This window comes from Sturnira hondurensis, unplaced genomic scaffold (assembly GCF_014824575.4).
Source record: "Sturnira hondurensis isolate 20B ecotype Veracruz unplaced genomic scaffold, ASM1482457v3 Scaffold0013063, whole genome shotgun sequence".
NCBI classification, from domain to species: domain Eukaryota; kingdom Metazoa; phylum Chordata; class Mammalia; order Chiroptera; family Phyllostomidae; genus Sturnira; species Sturnira hondurensis.
In genome coordinates, this window is record NW_028085694.1 from 3,010,986 (window position 1) to 3,038,213 (window position 27,228).

The 27,228-nt window shown below is 37.3% G+C and overlaps 1 protein-coding gene across 3 annotated transcripts in view; it reads left to right on the top strand.

The window, feature by feature from the left end:
* The window catches only part of ZNHIT6 (zinc finger HIT-type containing 6), a 63,151-nt gene that overhangs the window by 13,999 nt on the left and 21,924 nt on the right, over positions 1-27,228 (top strand). For all 3 annotated transcript variants that reach the window (XR_005068651.1, XM_037060935.1, XM_037060936.1), the window contains exons 5-6: positions 507-610; positions 25,999-26,067. Coding sequence is in view for 2 of the 3 variants with exons in the window: in XM_037060935.1 (XP_036916830.1) it covers positions 507-610; positions 25,999-26,067 (173 nt within the window). In the remaining variant the exon portion in view is untranslated. The remainder of the gene's footprint in view (positions 1-506; positions 611-25,998; positions 26,068-27,228) is intronic.

Sequence of the window (27,228 nt, forward strand, 5' to 3'; positions counted from 1 at the left end):
GGAATTACACAGACCTGGATTTGAATACAGGCTCTGCCTGCCAGAAATAGTTGTAGAGTGTTGGGCATTCATAAACTCTCACTGCCAAAATGGAGGTGATGGAGCAGTATCTGTCTCATAGTATTGTGAGGATTAAATGGCATTGCTTCTTGGCACAGTTTATGAAACATAAGTACTTAATAAATCTTTTTTAAATGTATTTATTTATTTATTTATTTATAGAGAGAGGGAAAGGGAAGGAGAAAGAGTGGGAGAGAAACATCAATGTGTGGTTGCCTCTCATGTGTCCCCTACTGGGGACCTGGCCCACAACCCAGGCATGTGCCCTGACTGGGAATCGAACCAAGCGACCCTTTGCTTCATAGGCCTGTGCTCAATCCGCTGAGCTACACCAGCCAAGGCAGTACTCAATAAATCTTAACTGTTATATTTTGAAAGTTATTTTATTCACTTTTGAAACTTAAGGCATTTTAAAATTAATTTGTCTAATTTTTTTTGGTTGTTAGATGTACTTTATGAAAAATCGTGCCCGAAGGCAAGGTATTAACTTAAAACTTCTACCCAATGGATTCACCAAGAGGAAAGAAAATTCAACATTTTTTGATAAGAAGTAAGTTTCTAACTTCTTCCTTACTATATCAGGTGTTCTGATGTTATCAGGAATATCTTTTTTGAATTGTTGTTCTGTTACAGTTGTCCCACCTTTTCCCCCCATTGCTCTGTCCTGTCCTATCCCCTACTCCCAAAGTCAGGAACATCTTTTAAGGTTTAGTTTGATATGCAGTGCTACCAAAAGTATGGTCTGTGAGCTGTTTGTTATTGGTCCATGAAAAGATAACTATACAATTTGAAAATAAGCGTTTAGAAACTTAAGCCGATTTTGTATAGTGAAACTAAAAAAAATTTAGGCTTGCACAGTGTGTGTGTGTGTGTGTGTGTGTGTGTGTGTGTGTGTGTCTGAGACCCCAGATATACCCTGGAAGTATTTCAGAGGCTTCAGGGACAAAGCAGTGAGTCATAGCAGGACGCATGCACGGTTTTGCTCAGAGCAGCTCAGCTTTTTATAATCCTTTCTACCTTGGGATTCCACTGAGATTTTATTTGAAAGCCAGTGATGTGAAAGAAAGGGACTTGGGAGACTTTTACTCTGTAGTGAGTGTGAGTGCAGGTAATAAATACAACAGAGATTAGTTTGCTGCTTTCTGAACGTGCTAGATCAAAAAGGCCCCATTAGTACACAGTACTGTAAGGGTTCCAAATCCTGTAAGTAGCCCAGTAACTTACTGGATAATGCCTTTCACAAGTCAAGATTCTGGATTTTAGAGTCAAAAAAAAAACCAAACTGAGTGACTTCCTTCCTCTTTATTTAGTCTCTTAAAAAAGAGACTCTTAGTCTCTTAGTATGTGTGAAAACTTGTGCAAATTACTTCCTTTCTTTGGAAAGGAAGTAATCTGTGTGATGTGGGGTTTGTACTAGGTAAACTTGGATTTCCTTCCAATTTTACTCTTCATGAGTTAAAAAAGACAGCATCAGAATTATTAGTATTCTAATAAACCTTCTGTCTTTGCAAAACATGGTATATTATTAGATGATGTTACCCATTTTTTATATGTTTCAAGATATAGATATTGGTAAAGGTGGCTTTCCTTTTTCCTGGTTGACTTCCAGAAGTAAAGTAATGCCTTCCATTTAACAAATGTGAGATGATTCCTTTGCACATTTTGAAACTGGTATATTTGGAAACTGATATAATTTATTCGAAATGTGAAGTAACTGCTCTGTGCCTTCTCAGATATAAAGCCACACACTTTTTTCTGCAGCTGACTCTTTTCCCTTAAACAATATAGTCCATACTATATTGTCTCTTTTCTTGTTAATGTAAACCTGCCTCATTATTTTTAAGTTGTCTGCTCTAACTGTGACTACTCCATAGTAATTTATTTAATTATCCCCACATTCACGAACATTTAGCTTCTTTCTAGTTTTTGTTACAAATAATGCTGTAATAAATATTGTTGAACAGATTGTTTTGTGTGTTTATGTGATATTTCAATAGGATTAATATCTAGAAAACAGAATTACTGGGTCAGAGACTACATTCATTTAAACTTTTTTAGAAAAACTCCAAGTTGCTTTACCCCCAAAGTACTACTTTGTACCTTCATCAAAAAAAGTATCAGAGTACCTATTTTAGTTATACCTGCACTTTAATTAAATTTTATTCAATTTTTTTGGCTATGTAATCATTAGAGAGGCTGGTCTTTTACATTTTTATTTCTTTTAAGATGTTCCTGTTTATATCTCATCTCAGTCTGTTATATTCATTTGAACATATTTATCAGTCTGTTTATCCTTTAATTTTATCTCCCATTTTTGATGCATTTTAAATAGTTGTAAAAATATTCTATAAAACATAGAAATAGTAAAACTGAGTGGTCAAGAGCACAAACTAGAGCCAGGCTGCCTGAGTTCAGATTTCTCTGATCAGCATCTTCCTGGGTATGTGACCTTTTAAAGTAATGCGCATAACTACTTTGTGCCTCAGTTTCCTCATTTATAAGGTGGAACTAATAATAAATTAGGGTTGAACCAGTTTTTCATTTCCATTTGTAGTACTATAAGAAAATACCTGTTTAAATATCCCACTAGTAGTGAGTTGACTCTTTTTCTCAAACACTTACCAATTTTGCCCCTGGTCGAGTGGCTAAGTTGGTTGGAACATCATCCCATGCACCAAAAGGTTGTGGGTTATATCCCTGCCCAGGGCACATATCTAGGTTGCGGGTTTCATCCCTGGTCAGGGCCTGCATGGAAGGCAATGTTTCTCACATTGATGTTCTCCGCACCCCCACCCCCACCCCTGAAATCAATAAAAATAACCTCAGGTGAGGACTGAAAAAAAATTACCAATTTTAAAGTTTGAAATAATATTTTGTTTTAATTTCACTTCATTGTACTAAGATATGTTTAAGTGTAACATTTGACTTCCCCACAGGTTTAAGTATAACATTTGACTTTAATTCAATCTGCTAGTTAAGATAAGCTATCATTCATCTTGGGAGTCAGTTCAGTGGGGAAAAAATTTTAATCTGTGTAACTAACTGAGTTTTATCATTTCTTTGTTGTTAAATGGCCCAGTAAAGTTTTAAAGGAAAAACAATTTTGCTACTAACTGAATTTAAAATGTCTGTCTTCAGATGTTGGATGAATAATAAAGCATTAATATTACTTCCCAGCTAGTAGAAAGGCATTTTTAAAGAATATTACTGCTTAGTCAGCTTGGAAATCTCTTTAATCCCAATATTTTGTTTATTCTTTTTTTAAAGATTTTATGTATTTATTTTTAGAGAAAAGGGAAGAAACGGAGAGAGGGAGAGACACATTGATGTGTGAGAGATACATGGATTGTTGCCTCCCACATGCCCCCAACTAGGTACTCAGCCTGAAATGCAGGCATATGCCCTGACTAGGAATCGAAGCAGCAACCTTTTGGTTTATAGGCCAGCACTCAACCCACTGAGCCACACCAGCCAGGGCTATTTTGTTTATTCTTATTTAGCATTTTCATCAATGATTTAAATCTTGGCACTATTGACATTTTGAGCCAGAGAATTCTTTGTTGTAGAAGTCTGACTTGGGCATTTTAGAGTATCCTCCAGCTATTGGTAACACGCACACACACACCCTCTGTTGTGACAACAAAAATGTCTTGCCAACAGACAAGAAAAAAAAGCCAGGGTAGCAATACTCATATCAGACAAAATAGACTTCAAAAAAAGGGCCATAAAGAGAGACCCAGAAGGTCACTTCATAATACTCAAGGGAAGAATCCACCAAGAAGACATTATGTCATAAATATATATGCACCCAACATAGGAGCACCCAAATATATACAGAAAATCTTAGAGGATTTCAAGAAAGATATTGACAGAACACAATTATAGTTGGGGATTTTAATACCCCACTGTCAAAAATGGACAGATCTTCCAAACAGAATATGAACAAAGATATTGTGGCATTGAACAATGCCCTAGATGAAATGGACTTAACTGATATATAGAGAGAGCCAAAGAAGCTAAAGTAGCCCAAAAGAAGCTAAATATACATTCTTTTCAAATGCACACGAAACATTTTCAAAGATAGACCACATGATAGGGCACAGAACGAACCTCAACAAATTCAAGAAAATTGAAATCATACCAAGCATTTTCTCCAACCACAAGGGACTGAAACTGGAAACCAACCCCAAAGGAAAAAAGCCCAAACACTCAAAATCATGGAGATTGAATGGCATGCTATTAAACAATGAATGGGTCAAGAATTAAATTAGGGAAGAAATCAGAAATTTTCTGGAAAAAAATGAAAATATACTCAGAACCACCCAAAACTTATGGGACACAGTGAAGGCAGTCCTGAGAGGGAAGTTCATAGCAATACAGGCTTACCTAAAGAAGATAGAAACTTTTCAAACAAACAGCCTAACCCTATGTCTGCAAGAACTCAAGAAACAACAACAAAGACAGCCTAGAGCAAGTAGAAGGAAGGAAATAACCAAGATCAGAGCAGAATTAAATGACATAGAGACTAAAAGCACATTTCTAAGGATCAATGAATCCAGGAGCTGGTTTTTTGATAAGGTAAACAAAATAGACAAACCTTTAAGTAGGCTCATCAAGAAAAGAAGAGAGAGGACCCAAATAAACACAATTAGAAATGAAAGAAGAGAGATTACAACTGATACCACAGAAATAGAAGGGATTGTAAGAAATTACTCTGCAGAACTGTATGCCAAGAAATTTGAAAACCTAGGTGAAATGGACAAATTTCTAGAAAAATAGAATCTTCCAAAACTCAATGAAGAAACAGTACAAAGCCTGAACAGACCAATAACAGATGGAATAGCAGATGAAATTGAAGAAGTAATCAAAAAACTCCCATCACACAAAAGCCCCGGACCAGATGGTTTCACGGGAGAATTCTACAAAGCTTTTAAGGAAGAGCTAACCCCTATTCTTCACAGACTATTCCAAAAAATACAAAATGATAGAAAACTCCCAAACTCTTTGGATGAAGCCAGCATCATCCTAATTCCAAAACCAGACAGAGACACAACAAAGAAAGAAAACTTCAGGCCAATATTGCCGATGAACATAGATGCTAAAATCCTCAACAAAATATTGGCAAATCGCATCCAACAACACATTATGAAAATCATACACCATGACCAAAAAGGATTCATCCCAGGGATGCAAGGATGGTTCAATATTTGCAAATCAGTAAATGTAATACACCACATAAGCAAAGACAAAAGCCACATGATCATATCAATAGATGAGGAAAAATCTTTTGATAAAATACAACACCCATTTATGATAAAAACACTCAGCAAAGTGGGAATAGAGGGAGCGTTATTCAACATAATAAAGGTCATATATGAAAGACCTACAGCCAACATCATACTCAATGGGCAAAAACTGAAATTTTTTCCACTAAGATCAGGAACAGGACAAGGTTGTCCACTTTCACCACTTCTATTCAATATAGTATTGGAAGTTTTAGCCTCAGCGATCAGACAAGAAAAGGAAATAAAAGGCATCCAAATCGGAAAAGAGGAAACAAAACAGTCATTGTTTGCTGATGACACGATAGTGTATATGGAAAATCCTATAGACTCTGCCCCAAAACTGCTCAACCTAATGAATGAATTTGGCAAAACAGCGGGATACAAAGTCAATATTCAGAAATCAAAGCCATTTTTATATACTAACAATGAATCAGCAGAAGCAGATATCAAGAAAAGAATGCCATTCGATATAGCAAAAACAAAAATAAAATATCTGGGAATAAACATAACCAAGGAGGTAAAAGAGCTGTATGCAGAAAACTACACAACACTGAAGAAAGAAATCAAGGAAAACACAAACAAATGGAAACATATACCGTATTCATGGATTGGCAAAGTTAACATCATCAAAATGTCCTTACTACCCAAAGCAATTTACCCATTCAGTGCAATACCTATTAAAGTACTAATGGCATATTTCACAGACATAGAACAAACACTTCAAAAATTTATATGGAACCATAAACAACCCTGAAGAGCAGCCGCAATTTTGAGAAAGAAGAACAAAGTAGGAGGGATCACAATACCTGACATCAAAATATTACAAGGCCACTGTAATCAAAACAGCCTGGTACTGACATAAATTAAAAACAGGCACATAGGCCAATGGAACAGAACAGAGAGCCCAGAAATAAATCCAACTCTCTACAGTCAATTAATATTTGACAAAGGGGGCAATGACATAAAATGGAGTAAAAATAGCCTCTTCAACAAATGATGCTGGGAGACCTGGACAGCTACATGCAAAAAAATGAAACTTGAGCACTGACTTATACCATACACCAAAATAAATTCAATGTGGATAAAAGTATTAAATATAGGCTGAGAAACTATTAAAGTCCTAGAAGAGAACATTGGCAGGAAAATCTCAGGTATTTCACTCAGCAGCATTTTTACCAATATGTCCCCTAGAGCAAGGAATATAAAGAAAAGAATAAACAAATGGGATCTCATGAAAATAAAAAAGGTTCTGCACAGCTAACGAGAACAGTATTAAGATAAAAAGAGAAGCAGCCGTTTGGGAAAACATATTTGCCAATGATACTTCAGACAAAGGTTTAATCTCCAAAATATACAAAGAACTCACACGACTTCACTCTAAGAAGACAAGGAACACAATTAAAAAATGGGGAAAGGACTTGAGCAGACACTTCTCCAAGGAGGACATACAGAGGATCCAGAGACACATGAAAAGATACTCGATATCGCTAGCTATCAGAGAGATGCAAATTAAAACCACAATGAGATACCACTTTATACCAGTCAGAATGGCTATCATAAACAAAGCAACAAACAACAAATGTTGGAGAGGTTGTGGGGAAAAGGGGACCCTAATTCACTGTTGGTGGGATTGCAGACTGGTACAACCATTATGGAAAACAGTATGGAATTTTCTAAGAAAACTAAAAATGAATATGCCTTTTTTTAAAAAATCCCATGAGGAGCTTTTATTTTTTTAATTTTTTTTGGCTTATTTTTTTAAAAATATATTTTATTTATTATACCATTACAGTTGTTCTATTCCTCCCTTCATTCCCCTCTACCCTCACACTCCCTCCCCCACCATTCTCCCCCCCCCCTTAGTTTATAACCGCGTCTCAGGTTCTTTAGATTCTATATTTCCCCCACTATTCTCGCCCTCCCCCCTATCTATTTTCTACCTACCATCTATGCTACTTATTCTCTGTATCTTCTCCCCGCTTCTCCTCCTCCCACCCCCCTGTTTCTAACCCTCCATGTGTTCTTCATTTCTATGGTTCCACTCCTGATCTAGCTGTCCTCTTGGTTTGCTTTTGTTTTAGGTGTGGTTGTTAATAACTGTGTGTTTGCTGTCCTTTCACTGTTCCTATTTTTCATCTTCTTTTTCTTATATAAGTCCCTTTAACATTTCATATAATAAGGGCTTGGTGATGATGAACTCCTTGAACTTGACCTTATCTGAGAAGCACTTTATCTGTCCTTCCATTCTAAATGAAAGTTTTGCTGGATAAAGCAATCTTGGCTGTAGGTCTTTGGATTTCATGACTTGGAATACTTCTCTCCAGCCCCTTCTTGCCTGGAAGGTCTCTTTTGAGAAATCCGCTGACAGTCTGATGGGTACTCCTTTGTAGGTGACTGTCCCCTTATCTCTTGCTGCTTCTAGGATTCTCTCCTTCATTTTAGTCTTGGCTAATGTAATTATGATGTGCCTTGGTGTGTTCCTTCTTGGGTCCAACTTCTTTGGGACTCTCTGAGCTTCCTGGATTTCCTGGAAGTCTATTTCCTTTGCCAGACTGAGGAAGTTCTCCTTTATTATTTGTTCAAATACGTTTTCCACTCGTGGCTGTTTCTTTCCCCCTTCTGGTACCCCTATAATCCGGATGTTGGAACTTTTAAAGATGTCCTGGAGGTTCCTAAGCCTCTCCTCATTTTTTTGAATTCCCATTTCTTCATTCCTTTCTGGTGGGATGTTTCGTTCTTCCTTCTGGTCCATTCCATTGATTTGAGTCCCAGTAACCTTTCCTATTAGTTTCCTATTAGTTATCCTATTAGTTTCCTGGACATCTCCCTTCATTTCAATTAGTTTAGCCTTCATATGTTCCTCTAATCTGTGACTATAATCAACCAGTTCTGTGAGCATCCTGATAAACCGTGTCCTGAATTGTGCTTCTGAGAGGCTGGCAATTTCTCGGTCGCTGAGAGTTATTGGCTCTGGGACTTTGAGTTCTTCTTGCGCCATCTTTTGGGCTGTTCGTGCCTGTTCCATAGCAGGATCGGAGCCCTAAAGTGTTCACTAGAGCAGGGCAACTAAGTCGCTGGGTTGTGATGTTGTATGTGGGGGCGGGGTCAAAGAGGGACAATGGGTTCCCGTCTGCCGCCGCGGCCACCACCCTCACCAGGCCCATGCGTTTCGTTCCACTGCACGCGAGTGTGCCACCACCGTCAGCCCTCCACTACAGGGTTCGCCCCCTGGGGCCTGCGTGGTCCGTCTCACTGTGCGCGAATGTGCGACCGTGGTCAGTCTGCTCCACACCCCGACTGGTTCCGGGCTGCCTGCTCGCCTAGGTAGGGGGGATCTGTCCTGCCTGACCCAGCTCCGCTGCTGTCTCCACCTCTCTTACCGTCCCCGTTGAACGGTTTGTAGTTGTTGGACTTCCGTATAATTCAGTTTTCTGGTCTTTGGCTGTGTCTTTGTTCTCCAAACCTTTGTTGTATTCAAACTTGGTTGTGGGAGAAGGCACAGTGTTTCCACCTATGCCTCCATCTTGGCGGAAGCCTCTGAATATGCCTTTTGACCCAGCAATTCCACTGCTGGGATTATGTACTAAGAACCCTAAAACACCAATCTGAAAGAACCTATGCACACCAATGTTCATAGCAGTACAATTTACAATAGTCAGGAGTTGGAAGCAACCTATATGCCCATCAGTAAATGAATGGATCCAAAAACTATGGTGCATTTACACAATGGAATTCTATGCAGCAGAAAGAAAGAAGGAGCTCCTACCCTTTGCAACAGCGTGGATGGAACTGGAAAGCATTATGCTGAGTGAAATAAGCCAGGCGGTGAAAATCAAATACCATATGACCTCACCTTTAACAAGAACCTAAACAACAAAACAAGCAAGCAAAATATGACCAAAGACAATGAAATTCAGAACAGGCTGACAGGGACCAGAGGGGAGAGGGGAGAGAGTTTCAGAGGAAAAGGCGAAGGATTCACAGAAACTAGTATAAAGGACACATGGAGAACAACTAAGGGGTGTGCAAATGGGAGGGAGGGAGGGAGGGAGCACGGTGGGTTGGGCTGGGATGGGAATGGGGGATGGAAAACTGTACTTGAACAATAATTATATTAAAAAATATTTTTTAAAATGTCTTGCCAGATGTCCCCCGAGGTAAGGCAGAGGGGAGAGGCAAAATCACCCTTATTTGAGAAGCACTGATTTAGATGAAAACAGAAGGCATGCTCACTGAACGTAATGTATGGCAAAGTCAGGATTACAGAAAATTTTGATTGGTAATAGGTAGAGTAAGATAAATAAGTTCCTATACTGTAGGGGTGAACTATGGGATAAAAAATAAAAACACACTCAGAAGTACCTTCTTTGAGATACTGTGTTTTCTTAACCATTCAATGTGGAAATGGCCAAGATTTTAGGTAATGGTAGTATTATTTGTTAGAAGGAGTCAAGGAGCAAATACTAAATCTTTTAAAAGAATTGTTTTTACCTCTGTTCTCTCTTTTGTTTCTAAGAGACTCATTTTCAATGCTTTTCTCATCTTTGAAAAGTGGTTAAGGCTTTGACTTAAATAAACCTGTATTTCAGTATTGCCAGTACCATTTGGTACACATTAGGTGATCTTGGGCAAGATGGAACTTACTGGGTTGTTGAGAGGATCTAATGAAGTAATACTGTAGTACCTGGCATTCAGTAAATAATATATAGTGACTTTTTAATCTGAAATTCTGAGGTATAGTACCTTTACTATATTACATTCACCCCCAGTAGGTCTGGGGCAGCATTACATAATCAGTCCATCCTGTTTCTGCAGTTAAACCTAGAACTTTTTACAGCATACAGTGTTACCTTGGTGTACTGTGGAGGTGACTTTGCCCACAAGTCCCCTCATTTGCCATGGATTAAAGTAACACTACTAACATGATCTGCTTGGGGAAGAGAGGTGGCCAATTTCTCAGGGGAAAAGGCTAGGAGTCCCTTCCTCCAGGGGCTTTTATTGGGTTGTAATACACAGGAATACAGGCAGCAAGGATCAAGCAGTGGATAACATTTCAAAGAAATCTGAGGGCTTAGTCTGAGTCAGTGTCTGTCAGGAAAGGGGGTTGCAGAAACTTTGGGAGACATACTCATTTCCTCTCGGACCCTCATCATATGAATGAGAGCACTCTTAGCAAAGCAGACCTTACAGGACTTGTAGGAATTCTTTCTTATGCCTGATTACCCCAGGTACACGCTCTAGCAAGGCAAGGAGCTGCACCACCTCCCCATCACAGGTTTTCAGGCTTAAGTGGATTAGAGCCAGGAAGTGCTTCTCCCAGAGGACATGGGGACTCGGGCTATGTCAGAATAGCCCCGGAGCGAGGGTCCATCACTCCCTCTTTGTTGCAGCTTCCAGAGTCCTTCCGTGATGGCCTCCCAAGTGATCATGGCTGGCTTAGGTTGCCCCTCTCTGTGAGGAGCTGTACCCATTGTGGACTAACCCACCATGCTTTGGGGGAGGGAGGAAGCAGAGGCAGCGTTCCTACCAGAGACAAGCTTTGTTTCCTAGTGGCTCACTCAGCCTTAGCTGTGGGGGGTAGTTACAGTTCCTGAAACCAGGCAGAGTGATTCCCAACAGTGTGCTCCTCATTAATTCATTCTAGAACTCGAAACGAGTACCGCAACCAACAAGTACTAAACCATGAAGTGTTTTCTCTTGGGGGAGAGGGGGAGCATGGCCTCATGATTCACACAAACTCCTAGCAAGTACAAAGTGTTTCCAAGAAGCACTGAGTGCTGAAACATTTTTTTCTCCTCAAAATGCGACAAGTATGGGGTTTGGCGAGTTCTAAAGCTGACGAGTACCGAGGTGTGACTGTAAATGGGCTTAGTCAGGTTTTGCTGTACAAGGAGTTAGGAAAAAACTTGTATTTTTGAGATTTGGGGATTTTGGCTTGTGGTCCTACACCAAGATTATTGTTATTACTCCCTGGGTATTACATTAGTCCTTTATTTCAGTAGCTTGAACTATAATATAGTCAAGAACTCAAACTAAACTTTTTAAAATCAAATGTTCAAGTGGTAACTTGAGCGTCTAATTAAAGAATTCTTTAGGTATTTTTGTAAGTTTTCTGTAAAGTCTGATATTATTTCAAAATAACGAAGTTTTTTAAAAATTTAAATACCCTCATATGGAGTGTGAATGTGCCATTGTGCTTGAATTACCTCTGTAGAACTATCAGCAGGTTAGGTGGCACAGACTCCATAGGACACGTAGGTTCATTGGGACCCAGGTGTTCTTCATAGCAGGAGTTTTCACCGGTATCACTCTGATCTCCCAAAGTCACGTAAAAAATTATGTGATGTGTGAATATTTTTAAGGTTAAGAGCTGTAATTTTCATTTTATGGTCAAAGTGGGAAGTGGTGCTAACCAGTCTGTGAGGTCAAAAATGTACTGTTTAATAGCAATGAATTTCAGAGAACTGATGAATTTGCAGGAACATCATAATAGAAAACTTTAATAAACAAAAAAAGTTAGGGGATACTTATGATAAGAATAATTGAGCCAAAACAAGGCCAACATTCTCTATTAAAAGGAGGAGCTTGATACAAAATATGTCCAATAGGAGGCTCCTCTACTTATTTTGGAGCAAATTCCAAACAACTGCTATGAAATAACGACTCTTTCAGAGGTATCTCCTTGTCCTCATCTCTTTGTGGGCATGTGGCTCTGTGTTCACTTTCACTCGATGCTAATCAAAACCTGGTGAAAGAAAGATGAAGAATCTGTATGAAGAAAACTGAAAGTCTACCGAACAGCTTAAAAGATTTGAACAAATGGAGAAAAGTACCTTGTTTCAGGGAGATTCAATATTTTAGAAATAACATTTATTTCTTAAATTAATGATCTCTAAATCTGATGTGTTCCTAATCAAAATACTAATGGGATTTTTGTTACTATTAACCGGGGTGGGGTTTTTTTTCAGTTTTGTTTTTTGTTTGTTTGTTTTTGAGGAGAGGATTCATGATAAAATAACCGAAATTCATTTTGAAGAATGAACATGGGAGAAGACCAGGAAGAAACTTGAGCAAGAGTAATGGGGCTGCACTCAAAGTTTATGAAATTCTAATAAAGTTTTATGGTGTTGACAGAAATTTATAGTTATTTTAGATTGTAGAAAATAAACACAGATATTTGGTACTCTGTTACATGATCAAGATAGCATTTCAAATTAATACAGATACTTATTTATTCCATAAATAAGGTTGATACAGTTAACTTGCCATTTGGTGGAGGAAAGCTGGATCTTTTATTAGAACTTCATGGTGGGTCAAAATTAAAATGAAATAAAATATAATAGAATATTTTCCTAATCTTGAAGAGAGGAAACAGCCCATCCAAAGCCATAAAGGAAAAAAAAACCCTAATTTTACATAAAATGTTAAAAAATTGTATGGCAATACAAGACCATAATAAAGTCTAAAGACTTTAGACAAAAAAAAAGTCTTTAACATATATGGCAATGAATGTTTATGCATTATTTAGGAAAAAGACTAGCAACTTAACGATAAGGGACAAATTATAAGAATAGATGTTCATAGAAAGTTGTATATATATACACAATATGTGGCTGCAAGCATGTATTAATAATATCTGATATAAAGACGGTATGGGTGCCCTAGCTGGTGTGGCTCAGTGGATTGAGCACTGGCCTGTGAACCAAAGGGTCACTGGTTCTATTCCCATTCAAGGCATGTGCCTGGGTTGCAGGCCAGGTCCTCAGTAGGGGGCACTCTAGAAGCAACCACACATTGATGTTTCTCTCCCTCTCTTTCTCCCTTCTCTCTAAAAAAATAAATAAATGAAATTTTTAAAAACACACAAAAAAGGAGTTATGGGTTAACCAGGTCATTTCTACTGTTCTTGAGAGTATAAATGAATAGTCATTTAGAAGGCAATTTGGTATTTTTCAAAATGTTATATATGCCCACTCAAGGAATTTAGTCCACAATATACTTCACAGAGATAAATGTACACATATATCTGTCACAGAATTGTTTTTAATGGTGTGTAAAGAGTATAAAAAACCTCAAGAACTTACCAGTATGGGACTGAGTTAATGATGGTACTTTCATGTAGTGGTATTCTATGTAATCATTAAATAAAAAGTTAGACTAAGAGTACTGTCATGGAATGGCATCTGTGATTATTCAGTGCAAAAAATATGCTGTAGTTTGAACAGTTACCTGAAAGATAGGGTGCTCTCTTTCTATTGACATAAAATTTGCATGCAATGAAATACACAAATCGTAAGTATACATTTGTTGAATTTTGACAAATGTATATACCAATAGAACCTACTCCCTATGAGCACATAGAACGTTATGGTCATCCCAGAACGGTTTTCCCTAATTAGTTCTTTTCCTCCCCAAAGATAATACCTGTTCTAATGTTTTTTCCTGAATATGTTGCCTCTTTTAAAATTTCATATGTGTGGAATCATTATAGCTTACCCTTACTTTTGCATGATAGTTTAGCTGAATGTGAACTATCTTAAGTTGACACTTATTTTAGTATCTCATTTGCTTATTACGTTTCATACTTTTGCCACTGTTGAGAATACTGTTGTTTTATATAGTCTTTTTTTTTTGTTGCTTTTAAGATCTTTATTTTATCTTTGGAGTTCTGCAGTTTCACTACGTGGGTGTTTTCTTTTTTATTTATCTTCCTCCAGATTTGTTGTCCTCTGAATATGACAGTTCTGGAAAATTTTAATGAATTATCTTTCTTATTTCTTTGTCTTTGCTACATTCTGGGTAGTTTACTCAGCTATATTACCCAAGTCGTCTCTCCTCAGCTGTGTCTAATTAATCTGGTCTTTAGACCATTTTGTTTGTTTCTGTTATGTTTTTTATTTTTAGAAGTTCTGTTTCTTTCCCAAATCTGCCTGGTCTTTAAGATAGAGTTGTATTCCTTTCTCATGTTTTAAGCTCCCCTTTGTTTACTAATTTAGGATATTTGTTATCTGTGTAAGTAATTCCAATATATGAAAGGCTTGGAAATCTGTTACTAACACTTGCTGTTTCTATTGACTCTTGATTATGGTGGCTTGTTTTTTTCCCTAAAATGTAATTGTGAATTCAAGAAGGTAGTACACATTTGCATTTGCCAGATACCCTGTGGCAGCAATCCAGAACCCTCTTTAATTTCTTAGTCTGAAGTTGCTCAGACTAGCTATACTAGTAGTAATAATCTGAACTTCAAATGCATTTGAGGAAGCTGCAGTTAGGCATTCTCAATTGAAACCTTCCTCCACATCCCATTTGCCTTATTCTGTCTGAAGCTAGGGTCTCTGTAAGCTTCCTTGTCTCCTTTTGCGAATGGTCAGCATTTTTCTGGTTCACCCTTTCACTGGTTTTATGTGGTGATCTCAGTTTGAGGTCTCCAGTTTAGGTGTGCCCAGGTTCTTGCCTCATGTCACCCAGTAACTGTTGAAACACGAGCCTCTTGGTTATCAAGATTGGCAGAGGTCTCCTGAGTATGTGTATCTTGAGCATTCCACTGTGGTTTTCAGTTCCTGCTTCCTTTTGGCCTAAGATTTTTCTTACTCTGTGATGAGCGCAGTATGTGTGTTCTGTTTCTCTCCAGGGTTTCTTACTGTATGCTATTGGGCGGGTTTTCAGATGATCATCTTTACCGTGTTGCCTTAATTGTTTAAAATGAGCACTGGCCCCGGTACAAAGGTAAGGTCATTAGTGGGAAAGAGGTGGGTCCAGAAGTCATGATAATTACTGTTCATCCTGCAGTGGTTGGAATTTCTCTGATAAATATAACCATATATTTGGAAAATGAAATATATACAAAGATAGTATAACATTATTTTAATAGCCAAATGTAGTATGAATTTAAATATTCATTAATTGTGGACTGCCTAAATTACAGTATACCTTTACAATGGAAAAAGAATGAAATGGCTTTTTTAGTATTTTGCTACAGGAAACTGTAGATATCATACCTGGAGACTGGCTCTGCTTGGATAACATGTCTCATTTGGTTCCATAAATTCCTCCTTTTATTTTCTGGCTCTTTGGGTCTGAGGATTCAGCAGTGATATGGGGAATGTACTTTGACTTGTCATTTGGGGAAAAAAAAGAATTATATGGAGACCTTTCCCAGTAATGTCTTTAGCTTAACTTCAGGCGTGGACTCGTACATGTGGGCTCACCACCCATTTCCCAGAAATGAGCCCAACTTTTGATCTCTCCACACTTTGTTTCCACCTGACCTTAACCCTCAGTTCTAAGCAAACCAGTCCTCCTTACCATTTCTTTACCACTTTCAGCTTAGAATTGCATTTGCACCTTCCTTTTGGCCCAGGGCTCTTTAGCTCTTTATGGATGGGTCTCTCTCAGACTTACATATTAAGATAGTAGGTATGTGCCCATTATTAAACAAAAGTGTGAATTAATGTTGGAGCTACAGCCTGTTTTAGAAGCTAGCCACTAGGTGTCTCTCTTGTAAAGAAATAACCTATTACGGTTTCAAAAATTACTTTTTGTTCTTTGGATAAATTTACAACATTCTAGTTAGATTGCAATGATATACCCATCCACCTCTGCATTAGGCAGTAGCACTTTTTCCCAAAACAGTTATGTTTTTGCATGGTGTTTTGTAAGTTACAGACATTTGTACGTTTCTGCAAATTGACTCTAGAAAAGAGGGAGCAAGGGAAAGTGAAATGATGGGCTTAGCAGTTATGGTCATGCGTGGGAGGCAAGTGGATTTTGTAGTGATCTTTGGGTGATTACATAACAAATGCTCGGAACAAACTTGTTAACTGGTTGAAAATGTTTAGCTCTTCAGTTTCTCTGCCATAAAAGCAACGATGGGGACTTAGAAAATCAGTGAGAAAGAATAGAAACCTAATGATTTCCCCAGTCAGGTATTTCCTTTCTGGGGCCATGGAGACTTAGGAAGCTCCCGTGACGCAGTTTCACAGAGGGTGTTCCTTCCCACAGCAGCAGTTAGGCAGCATTCACGGACATGGAAAACCAGACGCTGGATCATCTTGGGGTCCCTGAACTGGTTCACTTAAGGAATCCTCCCCTGGTCAGCTGAGTCTGCTCCATCGTCATACGCCTCTAGAAAGTGTCCTTTCCTTTTATTTCCTTCATTACAGCATTTATCAGCTATTTCTCCCGTGCAAGCCAATCTTGTCTCACCCTGGACTACTGGGGAATTCCAAGGGCCGCCACTTGCTACCTCAGTTTCTCTTCACCTCAGTCACTCTCATGTACTGCTGCCAGGTACCCCCTTATAAAACATGGTTTTGTGATGGTGGTCACCTGCTCAGAATCCTTCGATGCTTCTGTGCCCACAGGAGTCATTAGCACAGAGATGCCTTCACTGGTCTTGGGCTGTCTGAAGGTCTCAGGTATTGTACCCCATTCCATGGCTTAAAATCAACTACCTTTTCTCATCCCCCACCCCCATCTGAAATTGCCACCTTCCAGGAGGTTGGGAATACAATGTTTCAAGTATTTGTCATTAGGCAGAATAACCTGTCATCCTCAGTGTATTTGCTTTTTCAAAGAGGAATGATATCGTTAATGATTCTTGAATGTTTATTTTGTACTGAACATGACAAAATTTAATCTGTATGTGTAAGGAGGTTTTCTTGGCAAGCTACTCCCCTTCACCTGCTGCCTTATTTGTAAGATCTGGACAATAATAGTCCTATTTTTGTGTGTACTATATGGCTTTCAACCCGGAGTGCCTGTCAGGATTAAATAGACAATTTCAAAATGTAGATCTTGGGCTGACCAACAGAATTGCTAATTCACTTAGGGTTTAGGGTAGAGCTTAGGCATCCTTGTTTTTAAAAGCACTAGATGAGGATATATATATGGGGGGGCAGCAGATATATGGGAAGTCTCTGTACTTTCCTCTTGACTTTGCTGTGAACCTAAAAGGGCCCTAAAAAACTTGCTTTATTTTTTTTTTTAAAAAAGCACCACATTATTTTGCTGTTTACTTCTACCTGAAAACCAGTGACCTATGTGCCACTAAGTCACTGCCTTTTCTCAAGTAGTTCAGTCAGTGGAAAGACAAGTCAAGTCAGCCAACATGTCGTGCAAGTTACTGCTCTGCCGGAGAACGCGTGCAGTGCTGCTGGAGCACGGAGGAGGCCCCCCCCCCCCCCCCCCCCCCCCCCCCCCCCGCCGCCGCTCCCGGTGGGGGGCGGGGGGTTACTCCTTGAGAGCAGGGGACTGGAAAGACCTCCCAGTGAAGACAGGATTCAAGCAGATTTTTAGAGAATTTTCCTGTTCCTCTGAGGGATTCATACTAAATGTGGATCTTCATATTCAGTCCCTGCCTGGTTTCCTAACATATTAACTAAATGTACCCGGGATGGTCACTATTCTTAAATCCCAGAATGTCTTCCCCTTGCATATTTCCTGGGCATCTGTGAAAGTGCATAAGCTCATCTTCTCCTTATTTGTCCTTTGCCAGAATTCCTATAATACATATTTTCTCCACAGTTAATAGGAAACAGATGCTGGCGTTTAGTGCTGGTACTCAGTTTTGGGTATGCATTGATCTGCTCTCCTTTCTGCATTCTAGTGTTTCTTGGTAGGGGCTCTGTTAGCATTTTCAACAGGACAATTTTGTTGTCGTGTGGGACTTAGCGTTACAGGAAGGTTAGCATTTCTGGTCCCTGCCCACTACATGCCTGAAGTACTCCCCAATCTTGGAACAATTAAAACTACCCAGCCATTTCCAAATGCCCCCAGCCCCTAAGTTGGTACCACTTCTAGTTAAGAACTGCTTTGCTTTATTAAATGCTCAAGTACTTATTAATTATTTGAAGCAAAGTGTACTTTTTCATTTCGATCTTCCACTACTACTTCCATTTTCTTACTATATTATCTACTGAAGCCAATACCACACACTTAACCTGTTTCCTATTATTATTATGTAGGGGTGAAACTAACTTTTAAAAAAGCAAAATATAATATATAACTGGAACTTTTCAAAGTATTTTCATAATGATGCGAGACATAAAATTTTGGTTTTCATTCTCCTCAATTCCAGTAATTTTAATCCATGCTAAGTAACTACACAGATTCTTTGTATTCACTCTTCCAAAAATACTTATTATGGTACCAACCCTAATAGGATAGATGGATTATTTTTATGAGGTATAGTTTCTTTTATTTTTGAAACATTAAATTTTGATCTTTTAGTACATTTTAAAGGATAAAAATGTCTGTGAGTTAGGGATTACGTAATTCAGGGGCATCTAGCCTGTGGCCCAGGATGGCTATGAATGCTGCCCAACACAAAACCGCAAATTTACTTCAAACATTACTTAGTTTTATTACTTAGATATGTGCATTTCCTATATGAGTGATCACAAACTTAAAAGATTATCAAAAGGGCTGCTGCATAATTAGGATCATTATGTGAGGGCTTTTTTGCTTATCCCTGGTGGTGGACATCACGAAAACTGCGCACAGACCTTTTTTTGCTCATCAGTTTGCTCCCCAGTGTTTGTGTGTTTAGTGTGCAGCCCAGGACACTCTTCTCCTCCCAGTGTGGCCCAGACACGCTGGAAGGTTTGGCACCCCTGACACAGATTAGTTTGTACACTTGTTTTTTCCTTTAAGGATTTCAAAATTTGGTATTCTTTCTGCTTTGAATTAAAATAGATTTTACAACCAGTAGTGGAACAAAACACTTTTTCCTGAAATTCCTTCAGTAATAATTTGCTGCTTCCAAATTTTACAACATTTGACAATTTATAGATTATCTTCTTTTTCTATTGCTTAGAAGTGAAAGATGAAAACTAGAAAGAGAATACTTTAATGCCTTGTATTAGTTAGGATGCTTTCTGTTGCATGAAATAAAATACCCAATTCAGATTGGTTTGAGCTATAAAAAGGGCGTATGACTGGCTCTCATAGTTGAATGTCCAGAGGTAGGACAGACCTCAGGGTTAATAGAGACCATGACTCGAGTATATATCATTAGAAACCCAGTTTATTGCTTATTCTCCTTTCTATCCTCCATGGGATCAGTTGAATCCTCATGGTTATAGGATGCTCGTGGTAGTTTGGGTTATAGTAAGTATACAGGAGTGCCTCTGTCCCAGCATTACTGAACCAGAAACCTAAAATGTATTGCGATTGGACCACCTCGTCCACCTGCCCAGTCCTAAGCCATGGAAGTATGGTGATGGATTAGGAAGGAGGATGGTGGTATGGGATGGCCAAGTAGACAATCAAAATATCCACTATAACTTTTTTAAAGATTTTTTAAATATGGAGCAAATATCTGATAAAATATGAATGAGATGCTTTTGAATTAGCAGTACAGAAATAGACCTGGTTTGTTATTGAATTTTCAGTTCTGGAAAGTTTGTAATAGTATATACTAGATTATACTGCCACCTTTCAGCTGAATAATGATCTTGGAGGAGTGAATTTCTTCTCAGTGTTCCCTTAGTGTTTCACCTTAATGTTCTTATCTGTAAAATGAGAAGATGGCATTTGTCTCTTCGAGTTACAAGGATTAAATGAATTCATAAATGTATTTACAATAATGTCTGACATATAAAAAGCACTTAATAAACATTACTGTTGCTGCTTGCTAGTGCTCTTTAGTAAAAAGATCTACTGTAGTTTTTATAACTACAGTAACTTTTTAAATTTAATTATGGCATAGTATTTTCGAGATCAGGCATGTGGAATCCAGTAGCTTCAGCTTACTTACCTCATGGAGTCACCAGTAATTAAACATCAGAAGTAGAAATTTCAGGTATGTTTGCACTGAACTGGCATAATATGTCAGTGTGCTTTTTCAAAAGTTGGTGAGAAATACTTCCCTTAATAACTACAAACAATGGCTGAAAAGTTAGGGTCCCAGGTATACTATAGAAACACTTATTAGGAGAGTGAAGTAGCAAGACAAGGAGTATCCCTTTAAGCCCTTGTTTCATTCACTCTTCTTTAAAAACCTTTGTTGTTGGTGCATTGACCACAGAATAGAATGCATACTGTTTAGCAGAACATTCAGGACGCTTTACATTCTGCTATTAACCCGCGTATCGAGTTTCATCTTCAGCCTCTAAACACTAATTTCAGTGTAAGAAGAGTGTGGTTATAAACTCATGATGGAATATTCTCAACTAAAGGTCCTGCGGTATTCCTCTTTTAATGTTCATTAATTCAAGACCGTGAATTGAATGTAGAATTTAAACAATGGTAATAATATCAGTAACATTTTTGACTGCTATGTTCTGAGCTCCCGGCAGATATTTACACATTTAATTTTACGATATAAAAACTGTTGTTATCTCCATTTTACGGTGAGAAACCTGAGACACAGCGGAAATGTGTCTCTTGCTCAAGATCATATCAAATAATAAATCATTGTGAAGAATGGGACTGAAACACAGAATCCACTTGACTCTGCCCTGTCCTTTCTCTCTGGGCATTAGAGTATATTGAGTGATCGTCCTGTGTACAGTGTCAATAAGGAACAGGGCGTGTTCACGGGACAGCTGTGTGCCCCTCTCACAGTGATAGGGAAGGAGCAATGCAGCCGCTCAGGGTTGGTCCCAAAGTGAAAAGCTGCCTGGGCTCATCCCCTCGGTCCTCCCTCAGTCACTCACGTCTAGTGAGCGCCCACAAGTGTTGAGTAAATGTTGCTTAGTCAGTGAAGGAACATATGAACATTGCTTCTTGTTGTTGTTTATTTTTTTAAGAACAAAAATGTTTAAATGCATTTAAACTTTGTATTAGAAATATTACTTAGAATTCAGCCTCCATATGTAATTCTTAGTTGTAGCATGTTTTTTTGAGCTGTCAGAATGATTAGATAAGTAAGTATAAATAACACTAGTTCTGTTGGGTCTCAGGTAAAAAAAAAGAAACATCTCAAAACTTTAAATAATAAAATATTTTTAAGTTTAAAAAGAATGTTAAAAGTGTTCTTGTCTTTTCTGTGACTACATTCTGTACTTCCACATGAAAACATCTTTGACTTTGATGATTATCAAAAAATAGCAAATCATTACATTATGTCAAAGATTTATTTAACATGGACATAAAAAGTAAGAATTAACTCCTTTTATTAAGTCCCATCATTAAAAGTCTGGGGCATATCTTTATGCCTGTAAATACATGTATGAATATATATTGTTTAATCGAAACATCATCATTTAAAATGCATTTTTTTCTGAGTGCATATAGTTTTGCCTAGTGAGTATGTAAATCTACCATGATTTATTTAATCAGTTTTATGATGATATACATTTAGAATTTTTCTAATTTTTTTCCTGTTATAAGAAGTAGTACACTGGTCATGTTGTATATATGTCATTATTTCTCCAAGTATTTGGGGGGGATAAATTCCTGGGAATAAAATTGTTAAGGTAAAAAAATTTCTTTCATTGTAAGTGTGTGTTTATAGTTTTTATGACATTGAACCACCAGAAACTTGCACTAGTTTATACTCCTGTCGGTGATGAAGGGTATCCATTTTACCACCCTTCCCTAACTTTTCTAATTTTAACATCTTTGTAAATCTGGTAGCTGAAACTATTTCATTTCTATTTGCATTACTTTGGTTAGAAGTGAGTTTAAACATCTTACTGTATGTATCAAGTGCCATTTAAAAGAATCTGATGCCTTTTGATTTGCATCTTCTTCCTTGAACTGATGGTAGCACTCCAGAGGAAAATTAGTAATTTTAAGTCAGAAGTCAGAAGAGTAATCGAGTATACGGATATAGAACTTCCTCCCAAACTTATGTCTTCATCCACGTATCACTGTCTTGAAACTATGGCATAGAATGATCCTTAGCAGTTTCTAGTAAGTAGGAGTTAGTTGTTAAATGAATATCCTGTATTAACTCACTAAAACCAGGTACATATAAAATACTATCTATTTTCCTCATTTAATACATGTATCATTTTAGTATTTTCCAACCTTTTTTTTATTATTGCCTCCCAAAGGGCCTTTTTAGACATTTACCTTCTTTGACCTCCATGATATTTTGTTACCACAGATACACTGTATATATCTGTTTGTATACAGTGGCCTTTTGGAGTCACAAACCATAATATCTGAGATTATTTTTACCCTCCCAAAAACCAGTTTGCACCCCCTTTGGGGTGATGCTACCCCCATTGAGAATGCATGGGGGGTGTTGATATTTGAGGAGGAGGAAAGCTTTGTTATGCATGACTAGTCACTTCAGTTTCATATGAGTCAGGGAAGAGGTCAGTGTTTGTGTTCCTTTGTCAGATTGCCCAGCAGGGAAAACTAGCTTCAGTAATTGTTACCTTATTTCACCAGTCTGTTATCAGGCTCTAAACATAGAGCCTTGGGGTGCCTAAGTTACCTAGAATATTCTGGATACAGTATTTTATTCTTGAGAATGCTGATAAATATGGCAAGGACATGGTGACATTTTCTTAGTAGTAGATATTTTGCTGAATTTAGGAAAGAGTGATCCTAATGCATTAGGAGTAATAGTAAATGTTTAAACATCTGTCTCAGTGGTTCTCAAACAGTGATGATATTGCCTCCCCGAGGACACTTGCATGGGAGTATTTCTATTTGTCACAACTATGGATATTGACAGTGGCATCTCATGTATAGAGAGACCAGGGGTGCTACTAAACATCTTGCAATGCACAGGACAGTGTGTCCTGCCCACCCATGTAAAGAATTATCTGGTCCAAAATGTCAGCACTGCTGAGGTTGTCAGACCCTGCTCTAACCTAACGATTCTACCTACCTTTTGGAATCTTATCTTTAGAAAATAACTCAAAACACACAGGCAATTTTATATATGCATAAAGGTACTCATTGAAGCATTGACTTCAATTTTTTTCCCTTTACAAAGTATGTAATTTTTTTTTTAAGATTTTATTTATCCTTAGGAAAGGAAGGAGAGAAGGAGAGAAACATCAATGTATGGTTGCCTCTCGTGAGTCCCCCTCTGGGAACTGGCCTGCGACCCAGGCATGTGCCCTGACTGGGAATCGAACCACGATCGTGTGGTTCACAGGCTCGCGCTCAATCCACTGAGCTACACCAGCCAGGGCTACAAAGTATGTTCTTTTAGAAGACATAAAAGTAAGACATGTATCACATGTAGTATGTAATTATGAAATGTGGAAAATAAACTTAATTCTTTAGACTTAGGAAGAGATTTTATTGGCCATCTCAGTACTGAATCAGTTTTAGGAACACCAAAAAAAAAAAAATTGGAAACTAGGTTAAAAATAACTAACTCACTCATTTTAGGAATATTTTATACAACCAATGCTCTTTAACTACTTCTTAAGTCTTTTACTCTGAATACTGCCCCACCCCCCACTGGGTTCTGAATTACTATTCTTAAATGCCTCTTATACTACTGTAGATGGAAAAAGTACTGGCAGTTTTTCCATGAAGTTGACTTCCAGTTCTGTATACTAGTAGAGATAAATGATAGCCCCATCACTAGGGATATGCTTTTTTTTTTCTTAACTATGATTTAATATGTAAGAACAAATGGTAAAAAAAATGGAAGCATTCATAATGTCTAGAGATTTGACATTCTTCACATAGTGGAATACTGTATAACAGTAAATAAACCTCTAAAGCATTGTGTAAATGAAAACAAGGCATAGAATATTTAGAGTAACACATTGAAATAAATGTTAGTATCATACATAATACTATACTATTTATAGGTGGGTAGATATATATGTACTATATAACCATATGAGTGTAGCAGGAATACATGCCCGACCGTCAGTTGCCTCTGATGATAGGAAGGGAACTGGGTCAAAGAACAGTACGAAGGGTCATTGCAAATTGGTTAAATTTGAGTATGAGTACGTTATTTTTTATATTGTCCTTTTTTTCTTTGTTTTCAAAATATTGCAAGACTACATGTTTTAAAAGTAAGTGTGTTTTTCAGATTTGTTCATGTTTGAACTAAGGCCAAATGAAGATTTTTATAATAGTCATAATTTAGCTGTGTATATATAGTAAAATAGTAACAAATGACTTCCTTATAACCACAAGTAGTTAACTACTGCAAATAAAGTGACTTCCAAGGGTTTTCTCTCTTGTTTTTGGAATGTCGAGTACTTTCTGAAGGTATTTAGGGTATACTGAATCTTAAGAAAGGTGAAATGGTTCTTAAAGTTACTCAGGCAGTGATTGAGGTGATTGAGTGTGATGTACAATTCCATAGATGACAAGTTAATAATTTTCCCTCATAACTTAACATGGAGAGGCAAATATGTTCACAAAGAAATTGTTGTGCATTAAGATTAAAAAATCGTTTATTTCTTACAAAGAGAGAAATGTATCTTTCAGCCTCTTGATGGTGATTCTGTATTATGCCAGTTTCACAAATAACAAACATCCTTTCTTTTGGAAGAATTATTTATTTGAAACTAGTAACTGTTGTATTTGCATTCAGAATTTTGTATAAAGGTCTTTGCCTCTGAGACTTTAGACATCTGACTTTAAATTAGTAAAAGGCACTATACAACTGTGTCCTTTCAAAGTAGTATTAAGTGTGCTTGTGTCTTGTATGATGCGTGGAACTACTGACGTACACATAGTCAGGCATATTCTTCTCTCACTAGTGCCAAAATCTGTCTTGTTATTAAAGAAAACTTTCCATAAGCAGATCTGTGATAACTTACCCTGATAGAAGGATTTGCACTTGATTTTATGATCATTGTCTTCTAACAAAAGCTTGACTCAATCATATAAATGTTTGGTGGGAAATAGTCTACCAGATTGTATTAAATGAAAATTAGATTTGGGGGCCATGTTGCTAGGGCACAGATTTGTAGGAAATGCTGACCATTGCTTGGACATTCTATGGCCATTAACTTGCAAGTGTGTTGTAAGAAATTTCTAAGGAAAAAATATGTAAGCCCAAGATGTAGTAAAGATATTTAAATTTCTGTGATGGACTCAAATGTTTGAGCGTTAAGTATTTTTTTTAAAGAAAGAATGATGTCTAGTGTCACCAAATTTAGATATATTAAGTAGAACATATGGTTCTTTTCCTAAAATCAGACACCTGGTAAATTACGATTGTCATCTTGTATGTATCAAAGTTTGGACTTGAAAGCAAAGGGACTCTAGCTTGGAGTGCATTCTGCTTAGCAACCACCTTGTTGTCTACTGTTTTGCCACTGAATGCACGTACTCATGGCTCGTAAGTGTGTCTTGCAGCCAGCTGGCCTCAACCGGACAATACTTCATTCACCTAATTTCCAGAATAGTCAAGCAAGGACATCAGCTCATTGTTTTTTTAGTCATGAGGAAATTTACTTGTAAACTTCAAGTAGTAGCACACTGATCTCAAATGCCCCTGAACTATGAGAAATTGCCTTCTAACTCAGGAATGTCGAGTCCTTGGAATTCAGAACTGCTTCATTAATTGTTTTTCTCTTTAAAAATTCATGCAAGTATATTGTTTAAAAAACATGGCCTCTAAAACCCTAGAAAGGAGATTATAGCTCCAAGTAGAAAATGTATGTTAAAATCTAAGAATTCTTTTAGAATTTTTATATGAAAACAAAAATTTAGGAAGTTTGATTTTATTTTCTACTTTGATCCTCATGATTACTTTCTCTCTTAGAAAGCAGCAGTTTTGTTGGCATGTGAAGCTTCAGTTTCCTCAGAGTCAAGCCGTGTACATAGAAAAAAGGTATAGTATTGCCACTGTCTGTTAAGAACTTACTTGTTTTTATTATGTCTCTGTATTTAAAATAAGTCATTAACTTAAATGTGTTGTCAGTAACTATATATTAGTAGTAGGAGGGGTAACTGAGTTGTGTTGTAGTGATATAATGAAATGCTAAATACCGTTGAAAATGAATAACATACAACTACTCTATCAGTATGGATGAATCTTAGAAATAATATTCATCTTATTGAGGGAGATGAATCCTCAATAAGATAGATTCATTGAGGGAGAAAAGCATGTTAAAGAAGAATGCATGTAGTATAGCTCTCTGTAATATGAAAAAAAAATGTGGTTTGGGGGAATACCCAGAGAGGTCATAGAACTTTAATGCAAATGATGTTTACTCTTCACCACTGGGAGCACACGTTAAGGAGACAGATGCAGGGAAAATGAAAAAAGCTGAAAACTATCTATTTCTTAAGCTGGGTGCATATATAGGAAGTGGAAAATGACCCAAAAATACTACTGTGCCAGGAGATTACTACTATTAGTAATACATTTTTTATATTTGTACAGAAAATACATTTTTATATGTGTACATATGTGTACTCATAATTGGAATTAATTTATATAAAGCTTTTTATGCTTTTTCCATTATTATGAACGTTTCCAGGTATCATTTAAAAGTTTTAATACTTGTGTAGTATTGATTTATTGGGTTATGAAAATTTTGAAGTTGATTTTTAAGTAATATACTTAACATATATCCACATGATGCATAAATCCTCTCTTTGTCATTGTCATGTAGATTTGAATGGAATACTTTCTTATTTAAAGGTGCACATCAGACTAGAGATGAGGAAAGGACTCAAATTTTACAGATAGGGCTCTATAGCACATTAGTACGTACGAATACGTATAAATGTTTGGGGACAGTTACTAATTCAAAACAGTGTCCTAATTTTGTTTCTACAGCTCTATAGTTTAAGACAATGTGCATACATATAGGAAAGTTGGGAAACCTAAAATACTTGTTTCCAGGGAAAGCAGTATCAAGTTTTTAACCTGGCCTTATGATTTAGAATGAATAAACTTGCACATTCACTGAAATCAGTATCATCTGAAACCTTTTTTCAGATTTTTTATTTTTGCAACTTTCAAGTGTAATTCATCCTGACTTCT